At 46.1% G+C, this 23,658-nt stretch overlaps 1 protein-coding gene across 5 annotated transcripts in view; it reads left to right on the top strand.

The window, feature by feature from the left end:
- Window positions 1-19,775, top strand: part of HLCS (holocarboxylase synthetase) — a 248,844-nt gene extending 229,069 nt beyond the window's left edge. For 4 of the 5 annotated variants that reach the window (XM_033232435.1, XM_033232436.1, XM_033232432.1 and 1 more), the window contains 5 exons: window positions 5,196-5,263; window positions 7,629-7,789; window positions 13,255-13,369; window positions 16,644-16,857; window positions 18,995-19,775. In XM_033232435.1, coding sequence (XP_033088326.1) covers window positions 5,196-5,263; window positions 7,629-7,789; window positions 13,255-13,369; window positions 16,644-16,857; window positions 18,995-19,166 — 730 coding nt within the window. In that variant the 3' untranslated portion in view covers window positions 19,167-19,775. The remainder of the gene's footprint in view (window positions 1-5,195; window positions 5,264-7,628; window positions 7,790-13,254; window positions 13,370-16,643; window positions 16,858-18,994) is intronic. The other variant, XM_033232433.1, reaches the window with a different exon arrangement.
- Window positions 19,776-23,658: the final 3,883 nt, after the last annotated feature.

Raw genomic sequence — 23,658 nt, 5'->3', positions numbered from 1 at the left:
TGTGCCAACATGCCCAGCTAATTTCTGTATTTTTAGTAGAGACACGGTTTCACCATGTTGGCCAGGATGGTCTCGATCTCTTGACCTCATGATCTGCCTGCCTCAGCCTCCCAAAATGTTAGGATTACAGGTGTGAGCCACCACGCCCGGCCTCTTCCACCTTCTTGAGATAACCACTGTTAATATGTGTCCGGTATTCTTCTTCTTCTTCTTTTTTCTTTTTTGAAACAGCATCTTGCTCTGTTGCCCAGGCTGGAGTGCAGTGGCATGATCTTTGCTTACTGCAGCATTGAATTCCCTCCCTCAACTGATCCTCCCACCTCAGCCTCCCAAGTAGCTGGAACTACAGGCATGTGCCACCATGCCTGGCTAAATTTTTGTAATTTTTGATAGACATGGGGCTTTGCCATGTTGCCCAGGCTAGTCTTGAACTCCTGGGCTCAAGTGGTCCACCCACCTCAGCCTCCCAAAGTGCTGGGATTATAAACATGAGCCACTGAGCCTGGCTCCTGTATTTTTCTATAAATACATATCTTATATAAAGAGAATCATTCTATGATACTGTTTTTAAGCCTTCTTTTTAACAATATAATAAGAATGTCTGTAATTATGTATCTACAACATCACTGTAAGATCTTCAAAATAAAAAATTTTTAATTATCAGAAAAATACTTTATAAAATATATCTGTGTTTTCTAAAAAGAGAGCAATCCCAAAATAATATACAATCCCAAAATAATAATATTTAATGAGAAGCAGGACTTACCTAGATAACTTTTGTGCTACTTAACACTTTTCTATCTTTTTCAAATATGTCCACTCCCCAAAATAACTGCCGCTAATATTTTGGTATATTTCCTAATAATTTTTGTTTTGTTTTTTGAGATGGAGTCTCCCTGTGTTGCCCAGGCTGGAGTGCAGTGGTGCAATCTCAGCTCACTGCAGCCTCTGTCCCCTGGGTTCAAGTGATTCTCCTGCCTCAGTCTCCCACATAGCTGGGATTATAGGCACCCGCCACCATACCCGGCTAATTTTCTGTATTTTTAGTAGAGATGGGGTCTCACCATGTTGGCCAACTGGTCTCGAACTCCTGACCTCAAGTGATCTGCCTGCCTTGGCCTCCCAAAGTGCTAGGATTACAGGTGTGAGCCACCACGTGGGCCCAGCTAATTTTTTTGTATTTTTAGTAGAGATGGGGTTTCACCCTGTTAGCCAGAATGGTCTCTATCTGATACTAACAAGTGAGCAGAAATCCTTAAAACCAGTCTGTTCAGACCCAGTGATAGCCTTAAAAGTGGTTTACTTCCTGACCGAGTGACTGTACTTCTACAGAATTGAATCCTGAGGAGGACTCAGACAGGGTCACAAAATAATTCAGGGGCTCAACTGTTCACCACAGCATTATTGATGCAGTGTGAAAAATCAGAAGTAATCCAAACAGCCCATTGTTGAAGAATAAAAAAACCCACAGCAGTCCCACATGAAAGCCCATCATATAGCCATCAGTAATGTGGGCAGATGACCACCAGACACTTTTAGGTGATTTAATCAGGATGCAAAATCCTATATAGCATGAGTCCAATCATGTTTTGAAGTATGCTTTTAAAAATTATGGCCGGGCACGGTGGCTCATTTACAATATTATATTTAAATGTAAAAATATGCTTTTTTCCAAAAAAAAAATCAAAATAAATTTTAAATCAAAAGGTTACCCAGTCTGGGCAACATGGCAAAACCCCATCTCTACCAAAAAATACAAAAGTTAGCCATGTGTGGTGGTATGAACCCATAGTGGTCCCAGCTATTCGGGAAGTTGAGGTGGGAGGATCCCTGGAGCCCTGGAGGTCCAGGCTACAGTGAGTTACTGCACTCTAGCTGAGACAACAGAATAAGACCCTGTCTCAAAAGAAAAAAAAAAGAAAAAAGATAGGTTACCAATCATATTGAAGTTTTAAAAGAAAAAATTCTTAATATAGCCATCATTAACATTTTGACTAATCTCATTCCCACCCTTTTTTGAATTTTACATATTTGCAATAAAAGTATATGTAGTTTTTGACCAGGCACAGTGGCTTACACCTGTAATCCCAGCCCTTTTGGGAGGCTGAGGCGGGAGGATCGCTTGAGGCCAGGAGTTCAAGACCAGCCTGGCTAACATGATGAAACCTCATCTCTACTAAAAATACGAAAATTAGTTGGACATGGTGGTGCAGGCCTGTAATCCCAGCTACTCAGGAGGCTGAGGCAGGAGAATCGCTTAAACCTGGGAGATGGAGGTTGCAGTGAGCCAAGATTCGTGCCACTACACTCCAGCCTGGGCAACAGAGTGAGACTGCATCTCAAAAAAAAAAAAAAAAAAGTCCCTATAGTTTTGTATGCTGTTTTTTAATTTGACATACCAGTGCAAGCCTTTCTTCCACGTTGCTATATCGTCTTCAGAACTATAATAATTTGATTACAAATTATTCCATTGACTTAACTTATCAGAATTTATGTAACCATTTGCCTAATAACAGTGAGGTTATTTCCGTATTTTTACCTTTATAACACTGTAGTGAATGTGGACTGTTTTCTTAGGTTCAGATCCCCGAAGTGGATGGACTTGGTCTGAATTTACATTTTTGTTCATTCGGATTTTTCACTAATTCATACTGGCGTGTCTTTAGGTTATTCTCAATCATTAAAGCTTAATCTTAAAGGACCATGTGACAATCAGGACAGTTCCATTCGCAGAGCCTCCGTGGCTACTGGGCTGTCCTTAGTAACCAAAGGGGTCAGGAGGCTGTCTTGTTTGCAGAGTGACCCTTAGGGGGCTCCGGATGTTTCAGACTCAACACAAGAGTACAAAACAGAGCACTCTTCTTGAGTGCCGCTCTGGTTCCACAGTGAATGCACTCGGCTGCCACTCACAGAAAGCTTTTATTCACAACCTTTGCCAGCAAGGAAGGAAAATATACAGAAGCAGGGAGGTAATCATTATGTAACCCCCTCCTTTTTGTTTTTCCTTTTTCGTTTTGTAAGGACATCATCCACTAAGGATGGAAATGCATTTATGGTTTCTCCTTTCTGCTAAAGCAAACTCAAGCAGCTTCATTTTCAGAAATGCAGAATTGACAGGGTTTATAAATGCTGCTTTGTTGACTGTGAGCCGTGCGGTTTGGCCCCAGAGTTATCTCAGATAGCACAAATAAATCTGGCGGCCTCCAGTTGTCTCAAACTGAGCATTAGCTCCTTCCCCCGTTGTCTCCCTCCTTGCAGAATTTCCTCTTGGCCTTCAGCACAGACTCCCTCTTCTCATTAATATGCCCTGTTAACTGCTGCCAAACCTCTAGCAGTTTAGTGCATATGTTCCCTTAATCATTTCTCTTTGTTCTAGAAGTCTGTGTTTGGTTTCTGAACCAACCTTTTTCCTGCCCCTCCCATCAGTCTCCCTGGCTATAGCCTATGACTGTCTACCATCTACATGTTTATTTACAGAACATCCTAGATTGCCTTTGCAGTCTGCTCGCAACATGCTAAATCGTCCCCTCGACCCCTGCCCCATCACCTCGAGAGCCCTGGGCCTTAGGAAGCCAGGTGGAGGGTTGCTGGACCCTCTAGAAAGCAGAGGTTCCTGAAAGACAATGTTAACTCCCTGCACAAAGACTCCTTCTTAGATTTTCTGCTGGTCCAACACAAGAAAAGGACGCTTTCTTCTTGGACCCAGTGGCGTACAGCACACTCGATCTCAATGAGTTATTCATCGTGTCCAAGAGAAATACTTCGGAGCTGTATTTCATGTGAGATGGAGTGGGCCTGGCACATGGGCGGCAAGGCCGGCCTGCTCGCCGAGAGCGTCCTGTGCCTGTTCCAGCAGCCGTGTGGGAAGATAGCTGTGTCACCAGCTGAGCCCCTGCCTTGTGTGTCCTGAGGTCTTTTAAACACGTGGAGGGTCTTCTGGGCTCCTCCTGTCCTGACTGAGGTCTGCACACGCCGTCAGACGGAGCTCCATGAGCCATCGGTGCACAGTGGACGCTGTTGTTTCTCTCTGCTTTTAAATATTTTTCTTCTCTTCCCGAGTTCCAGCCATTTGTAAAGTTCCACCCAGTTTCTGTAGCTGGGAGAGGAGGATGATAAGCTTCTCCGAGCATGGTCTTTAGAGTTCCTTTGTCCTCAGCAGGGCCACTGTGGAAGCCTGGAGACTTATTATTAGAAACTTTATGTTATGACGAAATTCCATCTCTTCTGCATCTCTGTCCTGGCTGCTCCCCTCCTTCCAAAAATAAATAAATCAAAGAGGCCCTCTCATCTGCACTGACAAAGAGGCCAAACCTGATCTTTGTTCTGTTGATGGATCCTACCTTGAACTGCACCTGTGCAGCACCTGATCAGCAATTCCCGGGCATGCAGAGAGAAACTGTCCTCCCATGGGGTCACAACAGGGAGAGCGCGGCTTGCAGGAAATTCTCAGAGTGGGGGTTTTTTTGTGTGATTTTTTTTTTCTTTCCTTTTTTTGAAAAAAAGTTAATATCCACTCATTTGGTGAGGATGTAATGCACTTTTCTACCTGTCCCCCAAAGGAAAGTTTGTGTTCTTTTCAATGAAACCATTTTAAAAGCAGGACTGAAGCCGAAAACGATGCAGGGTTCTCCTGCATCCTCAGAAGGTGTGGATTTATTTACCATAGTTAAATCATAATTAGTTCTCAGGGGATAGTATGTCTTTTAAACGGCTTTATTGCCACCATATTGGTTTTCTGAATAATCAGAAACTTCTGTTAAGATTGTGTTCTAGTGTTCGAACAGAAACACACCCTAAGTAGGAACAAATGTCGGGAATTGCTAGTTGTCACTTGAAGAAGGTACACGCATTGGGGGTGGGGGGAGAAAACTTGGCAGGATATTCTGATGAAATAGAATCTAAGCAAGTCTTAAATAAATGGAGTAACGCTCAGGCAGGTACACACGCCCCCGCCCATGCTCTTTTTTGATAGTAAAAGGTGCTTTCTTCATCTCTTTTCATTCTCACAACTGAGGTTAGAAAGGAGGGTGATATCCCTCCTGGCTCCCCATTCCTGAAGGCCAGTGGAAACCACAGTTGGCCCTTCCGTGGCCACACACCCTCAGATGCATGCAAACCCTGTCCCTCCTGTGTGAGCCGTTGGTGCCGCGTGCGTGTCCATGTCTGGCCTGACCAGCCTTTCCCCCTCTTCGCAGGTTGATGTTTCAGACACCGCAGGAAATGGGCTTAATAGCGATCGCAGCCCGGCAGACCCAGGGCAAAGGTCAGTCATCTTTTGTGATCATTGCTGTTGCTTTTGTTTCCTAAACTCTGTAACTCCTGTGGCCCAGGAGCCCATTGAATGTGTGTGCTGAATATCTGGGGGACTCAAGTTAGTAGTTTCTGTTTTCATAACTGCCTGGATTAGAGGAAGAGGAAGAGGGAAGCACTGATCAGAAGGTTTAGCCTTAGTAGAACCAAAGCATTCTCTCTAATCACCATGCTTATGAATCACTGGACATTTGCCTATGATGGCAAATGTGACCTACGTGAATTCCAGGCTTTGCAATTTGGGAATCCTCACTGTGCTCTAGAGACATTTATTTTCCTGAAGGTTCCCCATAAGGAGCCTTCTGTGTCTGTACCGAGCATCACGTGGGAGGCCTTTTGCATGCCAGTTCCCACCCCAGCCGGCCCTGGGCTTGCATGCACACGGTGGGCTCTGCATCAGTGCCCATTCACACAGTGACCACAGAGAAGCAGAGCACTGCCCAGGGCTCCACCACCTGCAGATCCTGGAGGCAAGTGCCCACATCCTCCCAGACCCATCTGGGGTCTGACCCTGTCCAGGGGCTGCTCCACGGGGCTTGGTCCCTCCCTGCCCCAACCAGTACCAGGCTCACCCAGATGTGCCTCTCACTCTCACAGCCTCTTATGACTTTTTAATAAGAACCAAAGAAATAAGAAATCTGCTGTTCTCCCTTCTTTCTCCTGAACATGTCTTTCAAACATAATTCAAATGGAAAAAAAAATTTTTGGCAAAAGCTATGGATCTCAATATGTGAATTTTTTTTTTTTTAAGAAAAGACATCCGGCCGGGCGCGGTGGCTCAAGCCTGTAATCCCAGCACTTTGGGAGGCTGAGACGGGCGGATCACGAGGTCAGGAGATCGAGACCATCCTGGCTAACACGGTGAAACCTCGTCTCTACTAAAAGAATACAAAAAACTAGCCGGGCGAGGTGGCGGGCGCCTGTAGTCCCAGCTACTCGGGAGGCTGAGGCAGGAGAATGGCGTAAACCCGGGAGACGGAGCTTGCAGTGAGCTGAGATCCGGCCACTGCACTCCAGCCTGGGCGGCAGAGTGAGACTCCGTCTCAAAAAAAAAAAAAAAAAAAAAAAAAGAAAAGACATTCAAGAAGAATTTTGATGAACTCTTCCTCTCATTTGGATTCTTCTATTTTTCTAACTTCAATTTTAAGAAAAGTAGGCCAGGCACGGTGGCTCATGCTATAATCCTAGCCGAGGAGGCCGAGGCGGAAGATCACTTGAGTCCAGGAGTTCAAGACCAGCTGGGACAACTTAGCAAGACCCATCTGTTAAAAAAATACAAAAATCGGCTGGGCACGGTGGTACTCACCTGTAGTCCCAACTATTTGAGAGCCTGAGGTGGGAGCATTACTTGAGCCCAGTGAGCTGTAATTGCACCACTGCATTCCAGCCTAGGTAACAGAGCAAGACCCTGTCTCTTAAAAAAAAAAAAAAAAAAAAGGAAGGAAGGAAGAAAGAAAGAAAAGTAACAACTCAGTTAATATCAGGAATCCCTTTATATTTCAACAACTTTGTTGAAATATAATTCCTCCATTTAAAGTATATAGTTCTGGCTGGGCGTGGTGGCTCATGTCTGTAATCCCAACACTTTGGGAGGCCGAGGCAGGCAGATAACTTGAAGTCAGGAGTTCAAGACCAGCCTGGCCAACATGGTAAAACCCTGTCTCTACTAAAAATACAAAACTTACCTGGGGATGGTTGCGAGCACCTTAATCCCAGTTACTTGGGAGGCTGAGGCAGGAGAATTGCTTGAACCTGGGAGGCAGAGGTTGCAGTGAGCCGAGATCACATGCACTGCACTTCAACTAGGCAACATAGTGAGACTTCATCTTACAAAATAATAATAAAAATAAGTAAATCAAGTATGCAGCTCCGTGACTTTTATTTAATAGCATATTTGCTGGGCTGTGCAACCATTGCCACAATGGGAATTGCTTCTAAACAGTGGCTTCCAGGACCTCTCCTGGATCAGTATATATCAGTTCAGTTTCCCAATGTCTGTGTTTGCCTTCATGACCACATGGTGGGAATTAAACTGATAGTCATGTTCAGACGTTGTAAGACTGCGTCATCAAGGCACAAATGATATGCTCACAGAAGCAGAACATTATGCTAATTATTGGAAACGTTTTCAGCAACAGAGCTCAGATTTTAACCAGCTATTCTTTTATTGAGTTAAGCCCAGAATATAATAAGCATTGTAATACAATAAGAAGTATAATAAGTCCAGGTTTATTTGCGTGTGTGGCCCTGGCATGATGTGTGTCTGTGTCTGTCCACATGGCAAGGTAGCCTGTTTCCCACTGCGCACTGTGTTCCAGGACGAGGAGGGAATGCGTGGCTGAGCCCCGTGGGATGTGCTCTTTCTACGCTGCTCATCTCCATCCCACTGAGATCCCAGCTGGGACAGAGGATCCCGTTTGTCCAGCATCTGATGTCCGTGGCTGTCGTGGAAGCGGTGAGGTCCATTCCCAAGTATCAGGTAGGTACAGTTCAGTCCCCCTCTACGACCCTGTAATGCATGCAGAATCCGGCTTATTCTTGTTTGTAGCATGTGCTTGCATAATTGGTGGCTGTAGAACCTCAGCCTACCCTTTGCACAGCTGGCAACAAAGTGCCCTCAGAGTTTTAAGAGCGCCACCAGGTGCTAATGCTGCTTCAGACTTGCCCGAATGCATTCATTCCCCAGAACTCCCTTTCTACCCAGTTTTTCAGATTTCTCAAACAGCCTGATGAGGGCAATGCTTTAGATTTTGGGTTTTGTTGTTGTTTATTTATTTATTTTAATTGAGACAGGGTCTCACTCTGTCACCCAGGCTGAAATGCAGTGGCACTATCTCGGCTCACTGCAACCTCCACCTCCCAGGCTTAAGCAGTCCTCACACCTCAACCTCCCGAGTAGCTGGGACCATAGGTGCACACCACCACACCTGGCTATTTTTTTGTATTTTTAGTAGAGATGGGGTTTCACCATGTGGCCCAGGCTGGTCTTGAACTCCTGAGCTCAAGCAATCTGCCTGCTTCAGCTTCCCAAAGTTCTGGGATTGTAGGCATGAGCCACTGCACCTGGTCATGTTTGTTTGTTTATTTATTTATTTTTTGAGACGGAGTCTCACTCTGTCACCAGGCTGGAGTGTAATGACTCCATCTCCACTCACTGCAATCTCTGCCTCCAGGGTTCAAGCGATTCTCCTGCCTCAGCCTCCCGAGTAGCTGGGACTACAGGCGTGCACCATCACACACAGCTAATTTTTGTGTTGTTGGTAGAAATGGCGTTTCACCATGTCGGCCAGGACGGTCTCAATCTCTTGACCTTGTGATCCTCCCACCTCAGCCTCCAAAGTGCTGGGATTACAGGCGTGAGCCGCCGCGCCCGGCCCGTGTTTGCTTTTTGATTGAAGCACTGGATGAGGTTTGCTTGTTGGACTGGATGGAAGTTATTCATCTGCATTTTCTGTTGAAAAGGGTTATTTGGGGACCTAAAAACCTTTCTCATTTCCTGCCTCTGTTTCCCAGACTCTGTGCTCTAGCAGCGCTATCCTTTATCCACTGTGGACCACATACAATGTGTAGGTCCACTTGGGGCCATCTTCCCCCAGCTATTAGGACCCGTGTGCCTGCTTCTTTATTACTGTTGGATGTTTTGTTGTCGGTTATTAAAAAGACAAGCAACAGGGAATGATTAACTTACTGACCGAAGCATTTTCTTCCGTACTTGGGCTTCACATCCCACAGCCCCCTCCCAGATGTTCCTGGAAGAATTCCATATGGGTATAAAGAGGAGGTTCCTGCCTCCCTCCCCCAGCAGCTCCTATGTCAGGCTAAAGAGAAATGATTGGATTGATTCCTGAACCAAGGTGTTAAGAGCGTGACTCTCAAAGGAGACTTGGAGGCCCTGTCATCATTTCATTGAAGAAACAGTCCTTCTCACTGCCCCTTAAATCCCTCTGTGATGTATTCACTGTGTATGAATTTTTGGTATTCCACAGATGTAGTTAATGCTGACGTCTCTGTTTCCTGTATCACATCACATTGCTGAAACGGATGTTTACTACCAGCCGCCCAGCATCCTTGCATGTCTGATGGTTTGGGGCATCATACCATTACAGGGCTTCGGGTGCCCGGCCTTTAGCACCTGAGCTGTGCGTTCTGTCTAGCAGAAAGCAATCAAAACAGAAAGTCCTGGCCGGGCGCGGTGGCTCATGCCTGTAATCCCAGCACTTTGGGGAGGCTGAGGCAGGTGGATCACCTGAGGTAAGGAGTTCGAGACCAGCCTGGCCAACATGGTGAAACCCTGTCTCTACTAAAAACACAAAAATTAGCCAGGCATGGTGGCAGGTCCCTGTAATCTCAGCTACTCGGGAGGCTGAGGCACAAGAATCGCTTGAACTCGGGAGGTGGAGGTTGCAGTAAGCTGAGATCGTGCCATTGCACTCCAGCCTGGGCAACAGAGTGAGACTTCGAATCAAAAAAAAAGAAATAGTCCTGTCATGGGAGAAATTATCTTTAACTCTAGCAACAGGTTAGTCTTAGGAAAATAAGTAAAGCAAACACTAAGCTGAGAACGTTAAATGAGTCTGTTTGGTCTGTTTAGCTTTTTCATGGCTTTGACTTTGACCTTGGAGCCCACTAGTTCCCTTAGCGAGCGTTCTTGAGGGCCTGCTATGCGCAGAGGCTGCGTGCGCCAAGCACTGGGGGCCAGGATGGAAGTGGGAAGTTTGCCGTCAGCAGTGAACGGGGTCGGGGTTTGTGTTCCCATTCTTCTGAAGAAGTTTGTATCAATGTTCTATCCCTCTTCCATAGTCAGCTGCCCAGCGTCACCTGTGTGATGGGACATTTGATTTTGAATTGGGTTTCTTTTTTAACATAGCCAAGTTAGCTGACACAGAGCAGCTACTAGATGATTGAAACAGGCCCCTGTTGTTTGGATTTCACTTTCTTTATGGCCTTCACTAGGACCCCAACTGATCCCTAACCAGATGTCACCGTCAGCACACAAATCATGACCACCCTCTCCAGGCCCAAGGCGGCCTCACTGGGATGCACCCATTCCTTCCAGAGCCCACCTTGGGGTGCCCATTCTCACTCCTGCTCTTTCTTCTGTCCATGAAGTACCCCTGGGTCCTGTACCCTCCCTCCACCCACACACCCTTGCCCCTGCTCTCTTCTCTGCTTTTTTTTTTTTTTTTTTTTTTTGAGACAGAGTCTTGCTTTGTTGCCCAGGCTGGAGTGCAGTGGCATGATGTCCGCTCACTGCAAGCTCCGCCCCCCGGGTTCCTGCCGTTCTCCTGCCTCAGCCTCCCGAGTAGCTGGGACTACAGGCGCCCGCCACCACGCCCGGCTAATTTTTTTGTATTCTTAGTAGAGACAGGGTTTCACCATGTTTACCAGGGTGGTCTCGATCTCCTGACCTAGTGATCCCCCCGCCTTGGCCTCCCAAAGTGCTGGGATTACAGGCGTGAGCCACCGCGCCCGGCCTCTTCTCTGCTTCTTAAAATTCTGTTCATCCTTAAGGCCCAGCTCCAATGCTGTTCTCAGACCCTCCAGCTACTTCCAGCTCTTTCCTCCAGCACCATCCAGCACTTGCTGTGTTGAAGCCTCTTTTATCATTTCTACCGTGTGTGGCTTTGAAGAGGAGTGATGTGTGTTCCTGTTCCGTCTCCCATGAAGTTAGTCGCTCTTCGAGAGCAGGATCTGTTTCATTTTGGTCTTTTTTTATGTGGGAGGATCACGGCAGCTGTTGGAATAAATGATTGCAAAAATGAAAAATAAGCACACAGCGCTCCTCTTCATCTGGAAATGCTGGTCCTGCTTACCTGCGTGAGAACCCAGAGTTTCATGAACTGCTTCATGAGCCGATGAGATCTGAAGCCATGAAGGCGAGCTGGAGCCCAAGTGCAGGGCCCGCCCAGGCACCAGCTGTCACGCACGCACGTGGCGGAGGAGCTTGACAGCTCTGGGAACTCTGCAGGTGTCCTCCCACCGCCTAGGCAGGGGCTCATTCCCCTGGCCATGGCACTGGCACAGGGGGATGTGGGAAGGCGAGAGAGGAGCAGGAAAGGGAACGGGGGGCAGTGACGAAGAGCAGAGCCTCCTAGTCACAGGTTTCCTAGAGAAGACTTTCTCAGCCCGGCGCTATTGATATGTGGGCCCTGGCATGTTTGTCGTGGGGATGTCCTGTGCCTTAAAGGATATGTGTCAGCATTGCGGCCTCTACTCTCTAGAGGCCAGTAGCACTCCCTCAGGCTGTGAAAACCAAGGAAGTCTCCTGCCAAATCCACCCCTCTCCCGCTGAGAATCCCCATTCTAGAGAGAAAAGAAACGTGAAGCTGTTGATCAGTTCCAGGTCACTGCGCACCCCCATCCTTGGTTTACTTAGACTTTCTGTTCTCCTGTGCTCCTATTCCTGTATTTTTTCTCTTAGCCTGAACTGCTGTTTTACAGCAGATGAGCTTCCACTATGCTCTAACTGGCCAAAGTCAAAAGAAGGCCTGTTGGAAGGAGGAAGGGGATTTCATGGAAGCAACAGGCCACATAGCATGGGATTCATCACCCAGGCCTGGTGGCAGAAGGGTTTGAATCTCAGCTCCGTGGTTTTCAAGTGGTATAACCTCAGGCAAGCCACATAATGGCTCTAAGCTTCCGTTTCTCCCTCTGTTCCCTAGGGATGTACTGGCACCAGCACATGGGCTGGGTGTAAGTAACACGTGGACTAGTGCTGAGAAGGCGCTCAGTGCCGTGCCTGGCCTGCGATGTGGGAAGACCAGCCCCATGGCCCTCAGAAACCATCAGCTACTCTCTGCTCCCTTAGCTTTATTTTGCTGAGTGTTCTCTTCCAGCCTCGCATCTCCAGACAGGCTTCCTTTACCCACACATGGCACAGCCTGGCTGCCAGCCCCAGATCTAGAAGACCTGGTGGTTCTGACACCCACTCAGCTAGCCCAGTCTCTTGTGTCCCAACTTGAGAGTCACTGTGGATAGGCAGAGGCCTGGGTGGCCTTGTTCAAGACGCTGTCCACTCTCGGTCCATTCCGTGAGCTGATGACGGGGAGAGCCTCCCCAGGCCACACCATTCAAGATGAAGAGGTAGTAGGCCACATGACAAGTCCAGTTTCATTACCCAGGTGAATTTCTCCTCTGTGTCTTCACAGCACTCTTTTTTTTTTTTCTTTTTTTTTTTTTTGAGACAGAGCCTCGCCGTCGGCCAGTCTGGAGTGCAGTGGCGCCATCTCGGCTCACTGCAACCTCCACCTCCCAGGTTCACATGATTCTCCTGCCTCAGCCTCTCAAGTAGCTGGGATTACAGACGCACACCACCACACCCAGCTAATTTTTTGTATTTTTAGTAGATATGCGGTTTCACTATGTTGGCCAGACTGGTCTTGAGCTCCTGATCTTGCGATCCGCCCGCCTCAGCCTCCCAAAGTGCTGGGATTACAGGCACAAGCCACCGTGCCCCACCACTGGCTCCTACTCAAGACATTTCTACCTGCCTTTTGTGACCTTGGTTAATTCTGGGCCATCTTTCTCTCTCAAGCATGGGTTCCTGAATGGAGACGGACCCAGAGATTACTATTCTCTCCCCACCCTCTGGCCCTAGCATGTTAGTTAGCTACTCCATGGTGGTGGTGGTGGTGGGTACTGACATGATGAACTTCATTTACAAGGCAGGCATCTTCAGAAGGGGTTTTGGATGATGAGAAACAGTGCTGGGGGATGGGGAAGAATGCTGGGGTTTATGCCAGCTGTTCTGCAGGGCTTTTACCTCCTGGCCCCAAGAGGCACTTCAATATCGGATTGTCCCAAAGAAGTGATTAGCTGTCTGAAAAAGAGGAGAGGACAAGGCCCATGTTACCTTGGTTTCTGCTTATCTTCCCTTAGCTCAGTGACTTGCCTGGCCCCCTTGTGTCCTGTGACTGCTTAATTAATGTGCAGATTTCCCTTTAGGATATCAACTTACGAGTGAAGTGGCCCAACGATATTTATTACAGCGACCTCATGAAGATCGGCGGAGTTCTGGTTAACTCAACGCTCATGGGAGGAACATTTCATATACTTATTGGTAAGTTTCAAAAACCTTTCCCCCAGCATTTTTAGATTAATAAAACAATAAAAATAAAAATGCTTGATGGCAGGAGCAGATGATCATATGAGATTATTTTGAATCTTGTAGTTTTGGAGCAGGGTATAGATGCAGAGAGATTGGTCGAAAGCACTTCACAGAGTTCAGCATTTTCTGTGTGTTTCCACGGAAACCACCAAAGTGGTATCATATCAAGCAGATATGTTCTTACATCCTTCCACACTCCTGCTACTCATTGAATTTGAAATGGTGAAAATAAACATTTGACGTTCTATTCTGTAATAAGAAAAGGAAAAGTTAATTTCTTAAATAGTTCTCCTGGTGTCTTGCATTCTTATCCTGACCTTCCTGGACCATGAAAGAGTTGGCATCATTTTAACCTTCAGAAGAAACTGCAGGCTGTTCAAGGCAGGATAAAGAACCCCTGTTTTGGCTGGGCGCGGTGGCTCAAGCCTGTAATCCCAGCACTTTGGGAGGCCAAGACGGGTGGATCACGAGGTCAGGAGATCGACACCATCCTGGCGAACACGGTGAAACCCTGTCTCTACTAAAAAAAATACAAAAAAAAACTAGCCGGGCGAGGTGACGTGCGCCTGTAGTCCCAGCTACTCGGGAGGCTGAGGCAGGAGAATGGCATGAACCCGGGAGGTGGAGCTTGCAGTGAGCTGAGATCCGGCCACTGCACTCCAGCCTGGGCGACAGAGCGAGACTCCGTCTCAAAAAAAAAGGAGTCCCTGTTTCACCTCAGCACATCCACATCAGGCAAGAAGATGGATTCAGAGGCGACCTCAGAAGTCCTTAGGTTCCTGGCCGTCCAGTCATCTGCTTCACTCTGTGGCAGTAGAACCTAACCTGTGTTCAGAAACCAGCAATGGTCGAAAAACATGTAACCATGTGTTTCAGGTGCCAGCCAGGGAATACAAGTCCTGTGTTACCAGCTCTGCCATCAAGGGGCAATATTATTCTGGGCAAGCTACTTCATACACTTATAGCTCCATTTCCTATCTTCTTCTTCTTTTTTGAGACGGAGTCCAGCACTGTTGCCTGGACTGGAATGCAGTGGTGCAATCTCGGCTCACTGCAACCTCTGCTTCCCAGGTTCAAGCGATTCTCCTTGCCTTAGCCTCCCAAGTAGCTGGGAATACAGGTGTCCGCCACCACACCCAGCTAATTTTTTTGTATTTTTAGTAGAGACAGGGTTTCACTATGTTGGCCAGGCTGGTCTCAAACTCCTGACCTCATGATCCACCCGCCTCCGCCTCCCAAAGTGCTGGGATTATAGGCGTGAGCCACCGCATCCAGCCTCCCTCATTTCCTATCTTTAAGTGAGTAATTGCAGTTGATGCAGAGATTCCTAGGTAGGGGCCACAGACAACAAGGAGGCGCATGGATGGCTTCAGGGAGCTAATGAATGTTACCAGCATGGGGTAAGCAAAGGCCAGGCGTAGTGGCTTGAGCTCATAATCCCAGCTACTTGTGAGACTGAGGCAGGAAGATCACTTGAACCAGGAGTTCAAGGCTACAGTGAGCTGTGATTGAGCCTCTACACTCCATTCTGGGTGACAGAGTAAGACCCTGTCTCAAAAACAAAAAATAGGCCGGGTGTGGTGGCTCACACCTGTAATGTCAGCACTTTGGGAGCCTGAGGTGGGTGGATTGCTTGAGTCCGGGAGTTCAAGACCAGCCTGAGCAACATGGCGAAACCCTGTCTCTACTAAAAATACAAAAAATTAGCTGGGCATGGTGGCGCGTGCCTGTTGTCCCAGCTACTCAGGAGGCTGAGATGGGAAAGTCACCTGAGCTCAGGAGGTTGAGGCTGCAGTGTGCTATGATGGCTCCACTGCACTCCAGTCTGAGCAACTGGAGTGAGACCCTGTCTCAAAAAAAATAAATAAATAAATAAAAATAAAAATAAAGTAGGGGAATGAAACATTTTCCTATGGTGAGAACCCATAGCTTTTACTGAATTCTGAAGGCCATGGGATGAGGTCTCTGACTTTGGGGATTTAGAGCAGCCAGCAGGGTGCTCACTGGTCCTTAGAGGGACATAGCCTAAGTGGCCAGTAGTCAGTGTTGCTACTCATCCTGGGAATTCCAGTTTTCTGAACACAGGAGAGAATTTTCAGTGCTATATGGCACTTAATTTAATGCGTTACAAGCGTTCAGTGGGCGCTTCAGTTACTGTACGCATGGAATGGATGAATACATGAACAACTGCAAGTTCTGCCCCTGTTGCCGTAGTTACTTGTTTTTTTCCAGAGGTAATTGACATTGCTTTGTATTTTAATAGCCAGTATATTGTTTTAAAATCTGAGACCAGTCAGTCCTTCCCTTCACACGGGAAACGGCAGGACACTTGCCGGAGAATGCTGTTGTTACAAATGGCATCGTTCTGTCTGTGGTGAATGTTTTGGGGATTTTTTTCTTAGAGTCACTGAAAACATGGTAGTTTTCTTACTGCCTAGTTTTTGCAGTATTTCATTTCTTACTGAAGACCTCTTCCAGGCCGATTCAGGGTCCTGCTGAACACTGAAGTTCAGCTTTTCTGAAGACACCGCCCTCTCCCTGGAGAGCATAAGTGGTGTTAAGTAACTGCACAGATAAGCCTGTTCAGACACCATCCCTGGTAACTCTCATGAAGCCTTGGTTTAAGAGCCTGTAAAAAGTCCACTGAAAATGGGTCGGCGTCTTGCCAACAGCATAACCTTAGCACCAAAGACTTCCAAGGATAAAGTATTAAAAGATGCATTCTAGGGTTATGCCATGACCAAGGTTTGAAATTTCTGAATCCAGAGTTTACTTCCCAAATCCTGAATAAAACTCTATTTTCAAGCATGGGATCTGTTACTCAAGTAGGAGAAGAAACAAGAGATTGTATTCTCTATTGGACTCAGTGCAGAGCTGCAATGCTTGGTAGACCACTTATTTCAGAGGCAATACTGATACGTTTTGTCCCATATTTAATAGCGTCTGTTGAATTAAATTGAATCAAATGTGGCTTTCTTTTTTCCTGCCTTCTTATTTGCAGTAAGGTTGAGATGGTTTTAGCTTGAACAAGAATAATAAAAGAAGGACAAAAAGGAAGATGGACAAAAAGATATGTCATTCTTCAAGTGGTTAGAGACACGAAGTCTGAAATGAGGACAAGGAAGGAGGAAGTTGACAGTGAAGACTGTAACTTTTTCCAGGTAGCAGAGAGGAATGTGTGATGCCATCAACCGGCTGAGCTGCTCAATTGTTTGTTTTTGTCCAGGCTGTGGATTTAATGTGACTAACAGTAACCCTACCATCTGCATCAACGACCTCATCACAGAATACAATAAGCAACACAAGGCCGAACTGAAGCCCTTGAGAGCCGATTATCTCATCGCCAGAGTCGTGACTGTGCTGGAGAAACTGATCGAAGAGTTTCAGGACAAAGGGCCCAACAGCGTCCTTCCCCTTTATTACCGATACTGGGTCCACAGGTCAGTGCTGGCTCGTCTTCATTCTTTTCAGCTCCTTTATTAGTATCTTAGTAGTTCAGTATTTTTTTTTTCTTCTTTGAGACGGAGTCTCGCTCTGTCCCCTAGGCTGGAGTACAGTGGCACCATCTCGGCTCACTGCAACCTCTGCCTCCCGAGTTCACGCCATTCTCCTGCCTCAGCCTCCCGAATAGCTGGGACTGCAGGCGCCCGCCATCACACCCGGCTGATTTTTTGTATTTTTAGTAGAGATGGGGTTTCACCGTGTTAGCCAGGATGGTCTCGATCTCCTGACCTCATGATCCGCCCGCCTCGGCCTCCCAGAGTGCTGGGATTACAGGCATGAGCCACCGCGCCCGGCCGTAGTTCAGTATCTTAAAATGAGGGACTGAGCGCTGGTCTGAATGATTATTTTCTGTGCCTCTATTGGAGAAAATGTATGGACACCACCTTGACCAAGTTGGCATCGCCAATAATGGAGCAAACGGGCATCTTATGCCTCCCGGTGGGATGCGATGGGAAGAACCGAAATCGTGAGAGAGTTTCACATTGGTTTAATCTGATTGTAATTGTGAAGAAACAATCAGATGTATCTAAATTGTCAAACCTTCTAGGTGACAGTGGTACTTGAGATTCCAGGCAGCGGCCTCAGCCTCAACCAGGGGCTACCGCCTCAGAAACCCCTGGGCTGGGCCCAGCACCCTGTGTCATAACAGATGCTCCGGGGATTCTCACGCAGCTGAAGTCCAAGGACCACTCACTGATTTTACCACAACAGGCCTGTGCCCTGCAACAATGTCAGTGTCTGCACACAAACAATTGGACAAAAAAAGGTGGCAGAATTGTTTGGGATTAGAGAAGACGAAAGAGGCATGGCATTTAAATGTAATGTGTGTGATCCTGGATGGAGGGAAATATCCACAAAGGATATTAAAGGAACAGTGGGAATGACATGAACATGGACCTCTTGTATCCAGACTTTCTTGACTGGTCATGGTTAATGCTATTATAATTTTGTAAGAGGTTCTTGTTCTCAGGAGATAAAGTATTTAAGCAGAAAGTGTCACAATGCCTGCAGCTTTTAAAAAACTTTTTTTTTTCATTTGTTTTCTATTTCTATTCTTTTTTTTTTTTTTAGAGAGGGTCTTGCTCTGTCACTGGAGTGCAGTGGCGCCATCATAGCTCACTACTGAAACCTCGAACTCCCAGGCTCAAACGATCCTCCTGTCTCAGCCTCCCAAGTAGCTGAGACAACAGGAATGTGCCACACAGCCCGCTAATTCAAAAAAGTGTTGTTGTTGTTGTTGTTGTTGTTTTTTGTAGAAGCAGGGTCTCACTATATTGCCCAGACTGGTCTTGAACTCCTGGCCTCAAGCAATCCTCCCACCTTGGCCTCCCAATCTGCTAAGATTACAAGCATGAGCTACCACACTCAGCTGCAACTTACCTTTACATGATGCAGGAAAAAAAAAATGTGTGCTTATATATGTTTGTATGTGAAGAAAGAAAGCAAATACGGAAAGTATTTTCATTTGGTGTGAGAATGGAAGAGAATATGAGGTTTGTTGTACTATTCTTTCAGCTTTTCTGTGATTTGAAATTCTTCAAAATAAAAACTTGAGGAGAAAATTCTGTATGTTGAAAGCTGTTAAGAAGGACATGAGTTGAGTATATTTGGAAAATATTCAAAAGAAATAGGATCAGGATGAATTTCACTTGTGGCTGATGTGACCCAACTTTGTTTTATGAGATAAAAGATTGTTTGCCAACTCAGGCTATTTTCCTCCAACCTCAGCCAAAAAACCTAGAGTTGCAGAGTGTTTCTTCAAAGTGCTGGGAGATGAGGAAGTGGCTCGAACCATCACGGCAGATGACCAGAATTAAAGGAGGAGTGACGTTGTGTGAAGAAATTTCGACTCCTTGTTGAACTTGCACCCTGCTGGTTATTTGAGTAGTTCTTAAAACCATTCACCAGGGTGGAAGAAAGTCAGAGCTCAGCCCAGGCTGCCTTTTCCCCGCAGCGAGCCTCAGCCGTCTCCCCAGCACCCCCAGCCCTCTCATCATGGATTATTCTTCAGCTCATTGTCTTAAGCCGTCCTGTGACACCTCTCAGTGACCTCACGCTGTTCTTCCTTTTCAGTGGTCAGCAAGTCCATCTGGGCAGCGCGGATGGACCAAAGGTGTCCATCGTTGGCCTGGACGATTCTGGCTTCCTCCAGGTTCACCAGGAGGGCGGCGAGGTTGTGACTGTGCACCCCGATGGCAACTCCTTCGACATGCTGAGAAACCTCATCCTCCCCAAACGGCGGTAATGCCGGGCGTCCCTGAGACGGGGCTGGGCCTGCCCTCCTGACTCACCGGGCCTGGCACCTGGGCAGCAGGCGAGGATGCCACTGGGCTGGGGTCCGAGCCCAGTGCAGAACCACCACCGTGAGCATTCAGCTTTCATCGCGGCCGCCTGTCCGTGCCCACGCATCTGGAAATCTAATTTAGAGCTGTAGGTGAATTTTCTCTTCCTCCAATTCATTTGTGAAGTCTTTGATTCTTTTTCTATGTTTCTGTTTTTTGTTTTAGGTTTGTTTTGTTGTTGTTTTCTTTGGTGTTTGAAGAGGCTCTGGGATAGATGGTTAAGAAGTAGAACATTTAGTTTAGGGAAAGCCCTCCCACAGGTGGGAGATCGCTGTCCCCTCTGGGGCTTGGACTTCTGTTTATTGTCAGGGGGAGTTTTTACATGGAAATGGCAATGGGAGAATTCAGATTTTTCCCAGTAGTGGAGACCTTTACCCCTAGTCTATGAAAAAACAAACCGGCCGGGCGCGGTGGCTCAAGCCTGTAATCCCAGCACTTTGGGAGGCCGAGACGGGCGGATCACGAGGTCAGGAGATCGAGACCATCCTGGCTAACACGGTGAAACCCCGTCTCTACTAAAAAATACAAAAAACTAGCGGGGCGAGGTGGCGGGCGCCTGTAGTCCCAGCTACTCGGGAGGCTGAGGCAGGAGAATGGCGTAAACCCGGGAGGTAGAGCTTGCAGTGAGCTGAGATCCGCCCACTGCACTCCAGCCCAGGCGACAGAGCGAGACTCTGTCTCAAAAAAAAAAAAAAAAAAAAAAGAAAGAAAAAAGAAAAAACAAACCAAAATATGCTCTTGGGCCCAGGACAGTGGTGAGTTAGAGGTATGCTATCACTGCCTAAGCATCTGGGGAGGTGTTGAACTATAAGAATATGATTTGACACTTAGTCATTGTTCTGTGTTTTTATTAATGAAGGAAAGGGAAGGTAGACTTCCAAGAGTTACTCTCCCCCCAGTGGTGTGGCCCCATAGCGAAGTCTAAACACCTGTAGAGACACAGCTAACCCGTGTGGTTGCAATGACCTTGTAGAGGAAATCGGATAATTACTTTCACATCATTCAATGAGCTCTCCTTTCCTAAGGAAGTTTAAATGTCCTGAGTTAGGGACTTACTTTCTTAAGTAAATTTAAATTTACTGCATATTGTGAAGAGATGGGATCAAGTTCAGAATCCTTAAATGTCTGATTAGGCATCACTTGGATGAGGAGGTGGGCGATTTGGCTGTAACAGCTGGAGATGAAGGCACACTCATACCACATACAAGGGAGGACTTGGAGCTTTTAACCCAGTTTCAGATTCACTCTGAGATGTGGAGCATGCCCGCAAGACTGCAGCTCACCGGATATAGAAGACATGACATTTCACTCAGAAGTCACAGGGTTTTTGTCCCCCTGATTTACCCTGTATTACCAAGAAAGAAAATGTTATTGATACTGAACACCATCGGTTCAGAGGGAGCATGTGTGTGTGCGTGCCCACATATGTGTGTGCGTGCGTGTGTACGCACATAGCTTTAAAAGAAGATATTCAAAATCTGATGTGCTACAAGTCTCACGAAAGAACAAAAGAAAGGAAGGCTTTTGATATGCACTCGCTTTTCCCAGATGTACACCATGCCTTTTCCATGTCCCTCCTATCTCTGTTGAACTTATGAATCTTACCCGTTAACTTTTCAGCTTTAAAAGGCCAATTTTTGTCCAGTTTTCTCTCTTCCTGACAGTCCCAGCTGAAATTAGTGGAAAGAAAGTTTGATGGCACTTTCAGCTTTGAACAAAATCCCTTCATTGTAAACCAGCACCATCTTTATCCAGGTCTTACCCAGTCAGGCTAATTCCAGAAACTTGTGGTTTTTAGTATAAAAAATTTGTCTACCTTTAGCCAGGCACAGGACCGCCCCATAGGAAGAAAAAATACCCAATATATATTTTTTGGAAATGAAACATTAAAAGAACTTAAAAAGTAATTTTTGGAAATGAGGCTTCAATTAGAATTATTATTCTCAAAAAAACAAAAACGAACAAACAAACCACAAAGAAACTACTCTTCTCCAAATGCCCAAGCCTTCTTTTGAAATTAGAAACTTAAATAAAATATAAGTCCACAGCACCCCCAAATTACAAAATGGACTCACCCTTGAGAGGGCATCTGCACAATATCATCAGGGACAAAGACCTCGAGGCTAACAATGTAGGTTTCATTTCTCAGACTCTGTAATATAAGGCAAGCCCTCTCAGAGCTGCCATCATCACTTTTTGAATTTCTTTGGGGGTTATTTAATGAAAAACATGCTATGTTTTGTTTTAAGCTGAAGTCCTATTCTGGACATTCTGCTTTGGGAAAAAAATGTTATCATTTAATTTCCTTTCTGCAAATTAAAACTAATGAAGTGTGGCCTTGTCAAAGGATATGGAGATGTTCCGGGCATACTGCTGTGCTCTGTGCTTTCCAACAGGCGCTTCTCCGCCGCGCAGGAGACCCAGTTGTCTGAAGGAGATAAAGCAGTCTTGAAGCAGATGCTGCGTTTTCCATAAATCTGATTTTGCCTCACGTGAACCAAAGACTCAAAACTCTGCTTCCTATAGAATTAGCTGAATAAAGGCATTTTACTGATAGCTGTTAGTGTTAGCGAAACCCGTCTACCTGCTATGCCACACTCTCCAATTTGGGCCCTTTATGCACCCTGCAACCTGGGAGGTGAAGGCGCTTTAAAGTCTTAATGGGAACTTGGCATTTTCCTCATGATCTTTGAAATGTGGTCACTAAACTCAGGATTGGCCTGTGCTTTTAGAACACTGGAGTAGCCCTTGCTTTAGAGGCTGTGCATTGAGTATTGACCGTATTTTGTAAAAGGCAAGATATCCTCCCTTCCAGGCTGGTAACAGGTTTCAGGGGGACTCTTGGGGAAGTGCCCCCTAAAATGGAACACAGCAATAACTGGGCTTCCTGTCCCCACCCCCACCCCAGCAGTGCTTTTTGGCACTGGGAACTCTGCCAGGGAGTGGTGGAAGTAGGAAGGATTTGTGTTCAAAGTAAAATCATGGTTGAGTTTCACTGCAGCAGGCTGACATTGCCTCATGTGAGAGCAAGTGGCCCACTGGGTTGCGGGTGCACAGGCCCACATCGGGGGAGCACGGGCCACAGAGCACAGCCTCTGGGGGTCCCCCAAGCCACAGCATATGCAGCATGGTCGCCCCTTGCCCTGGTGTCTGGGAACAAAGAGAGGAGCCAGCCTCACCACACTGCTTCAGATGGAGAAGGGAGGTGGGGTGGGCGTCCATTCTCCAGATCTGTTTGCTCTTAACAGGCAGAATATGGGAGAATCCTTATTGCTGGTTAATCACTATGCATATTTGAAATAAAAGAAAATATAAGCCTCTGCATTTTAACTTCTCAAGGAATGTCTCTGAAAAGAATCACTTTAAACCAATGCCCATAAAAAGCAAGTCTACCAAAGTAAACTAAGACTTTCTATGTGGTTTGGGCTCAACCTTATTTTTACAAGTTTCATTTTTAAAAGTAGGCAACTACTTTGGGTTACAGTATTTTTATTCATATTTAAACATATTTTTACAAAATAAATAAAGTGTTTTACATAATAAGGAATATGTATGTATTTCCAAGTATTAAGAAGCCAGGTGTTTTTTTTTTGTTTTTTGTTTTTTTTTGATGTATTATTGACAGAAGTATTCAGCGCCATACACAAGAGAAATATTATTACTCCAAAGAATGAAAGTGAATAAAACCCCAAAGCAAAAACCCTTTTAATTGAGGTGAGAAATAAATTTAATGTAACAACTTCTAGATTATTTTTAGGATTTTTCTTATTCTTTTGTGGAAACTGCTTGACTTTTCATCTGAACAGTTTTTCCTCCCAAGATTTTAACTTTATATGTCATACTTAAGTTTAGGAACAGCTTGAATAATGCATTCTAGATAACACACGGGCTATGATTCACTAAAATTCCAAGCTACTGTAATTTTATGGCATTTATTTGCAAATGTTCTTTGTATCCCATTTTATCTGTAACAGCACCCCCAGTCTACCTTAACCGTCTTATAGCTCTGGTAAATTAAAACTTAGGTAGACTTTATACAAGATCCATTGGCCGTATTAAACCTCCTCCACTCTTAGGGCTTAGGGCGGAAGGGACGAAGGCAGGGCTGATAGGACTTTTAAAAGGATAAAAGAGGTGGGGGCAAGGGAGGCAGAAAATACAGGCTCTTACAGATACCCTCCGCGCTGCCCTCCACACCCAGCCCACTGCTTGACAAAGGTATGAATGGAATGGCTTTTCTAGAAAAGGGTTTCCAAGAACATAAAGGAATTCCTTTCCCTGGGAGGCCCCGTGGAGGGCTGAGCCAGCCTGGAATTGGGCTTATTTCTCAAATCCATTTGATCTGGCATTTTTGTCAACATGGTACATGTTAGGGCCCACGACGATTTTTTTTCC

Source organism: Trachypithecus francoisi, unplaced genomic scaffold (genome assembly GCF_009764315.1).
Source record: "Trachypithecus francoisi isolate TF-2019V2 unplaced genomic scaffold, Tfra_2.0 Lachesis_group14, whole genome shotgun sequence".
Lineage (NCBI taxonomy): Eukaryota > Metazoa > Chordata > Mammalia > Primates > Cercopithecidae > Trachypithecus > Trachypithecus francoisi.
The sequence above is the reverse complement of the archived record's forward strand: the minus strand, read 5'-3'. Positions and strand labels throughout refer to the sequence as shown.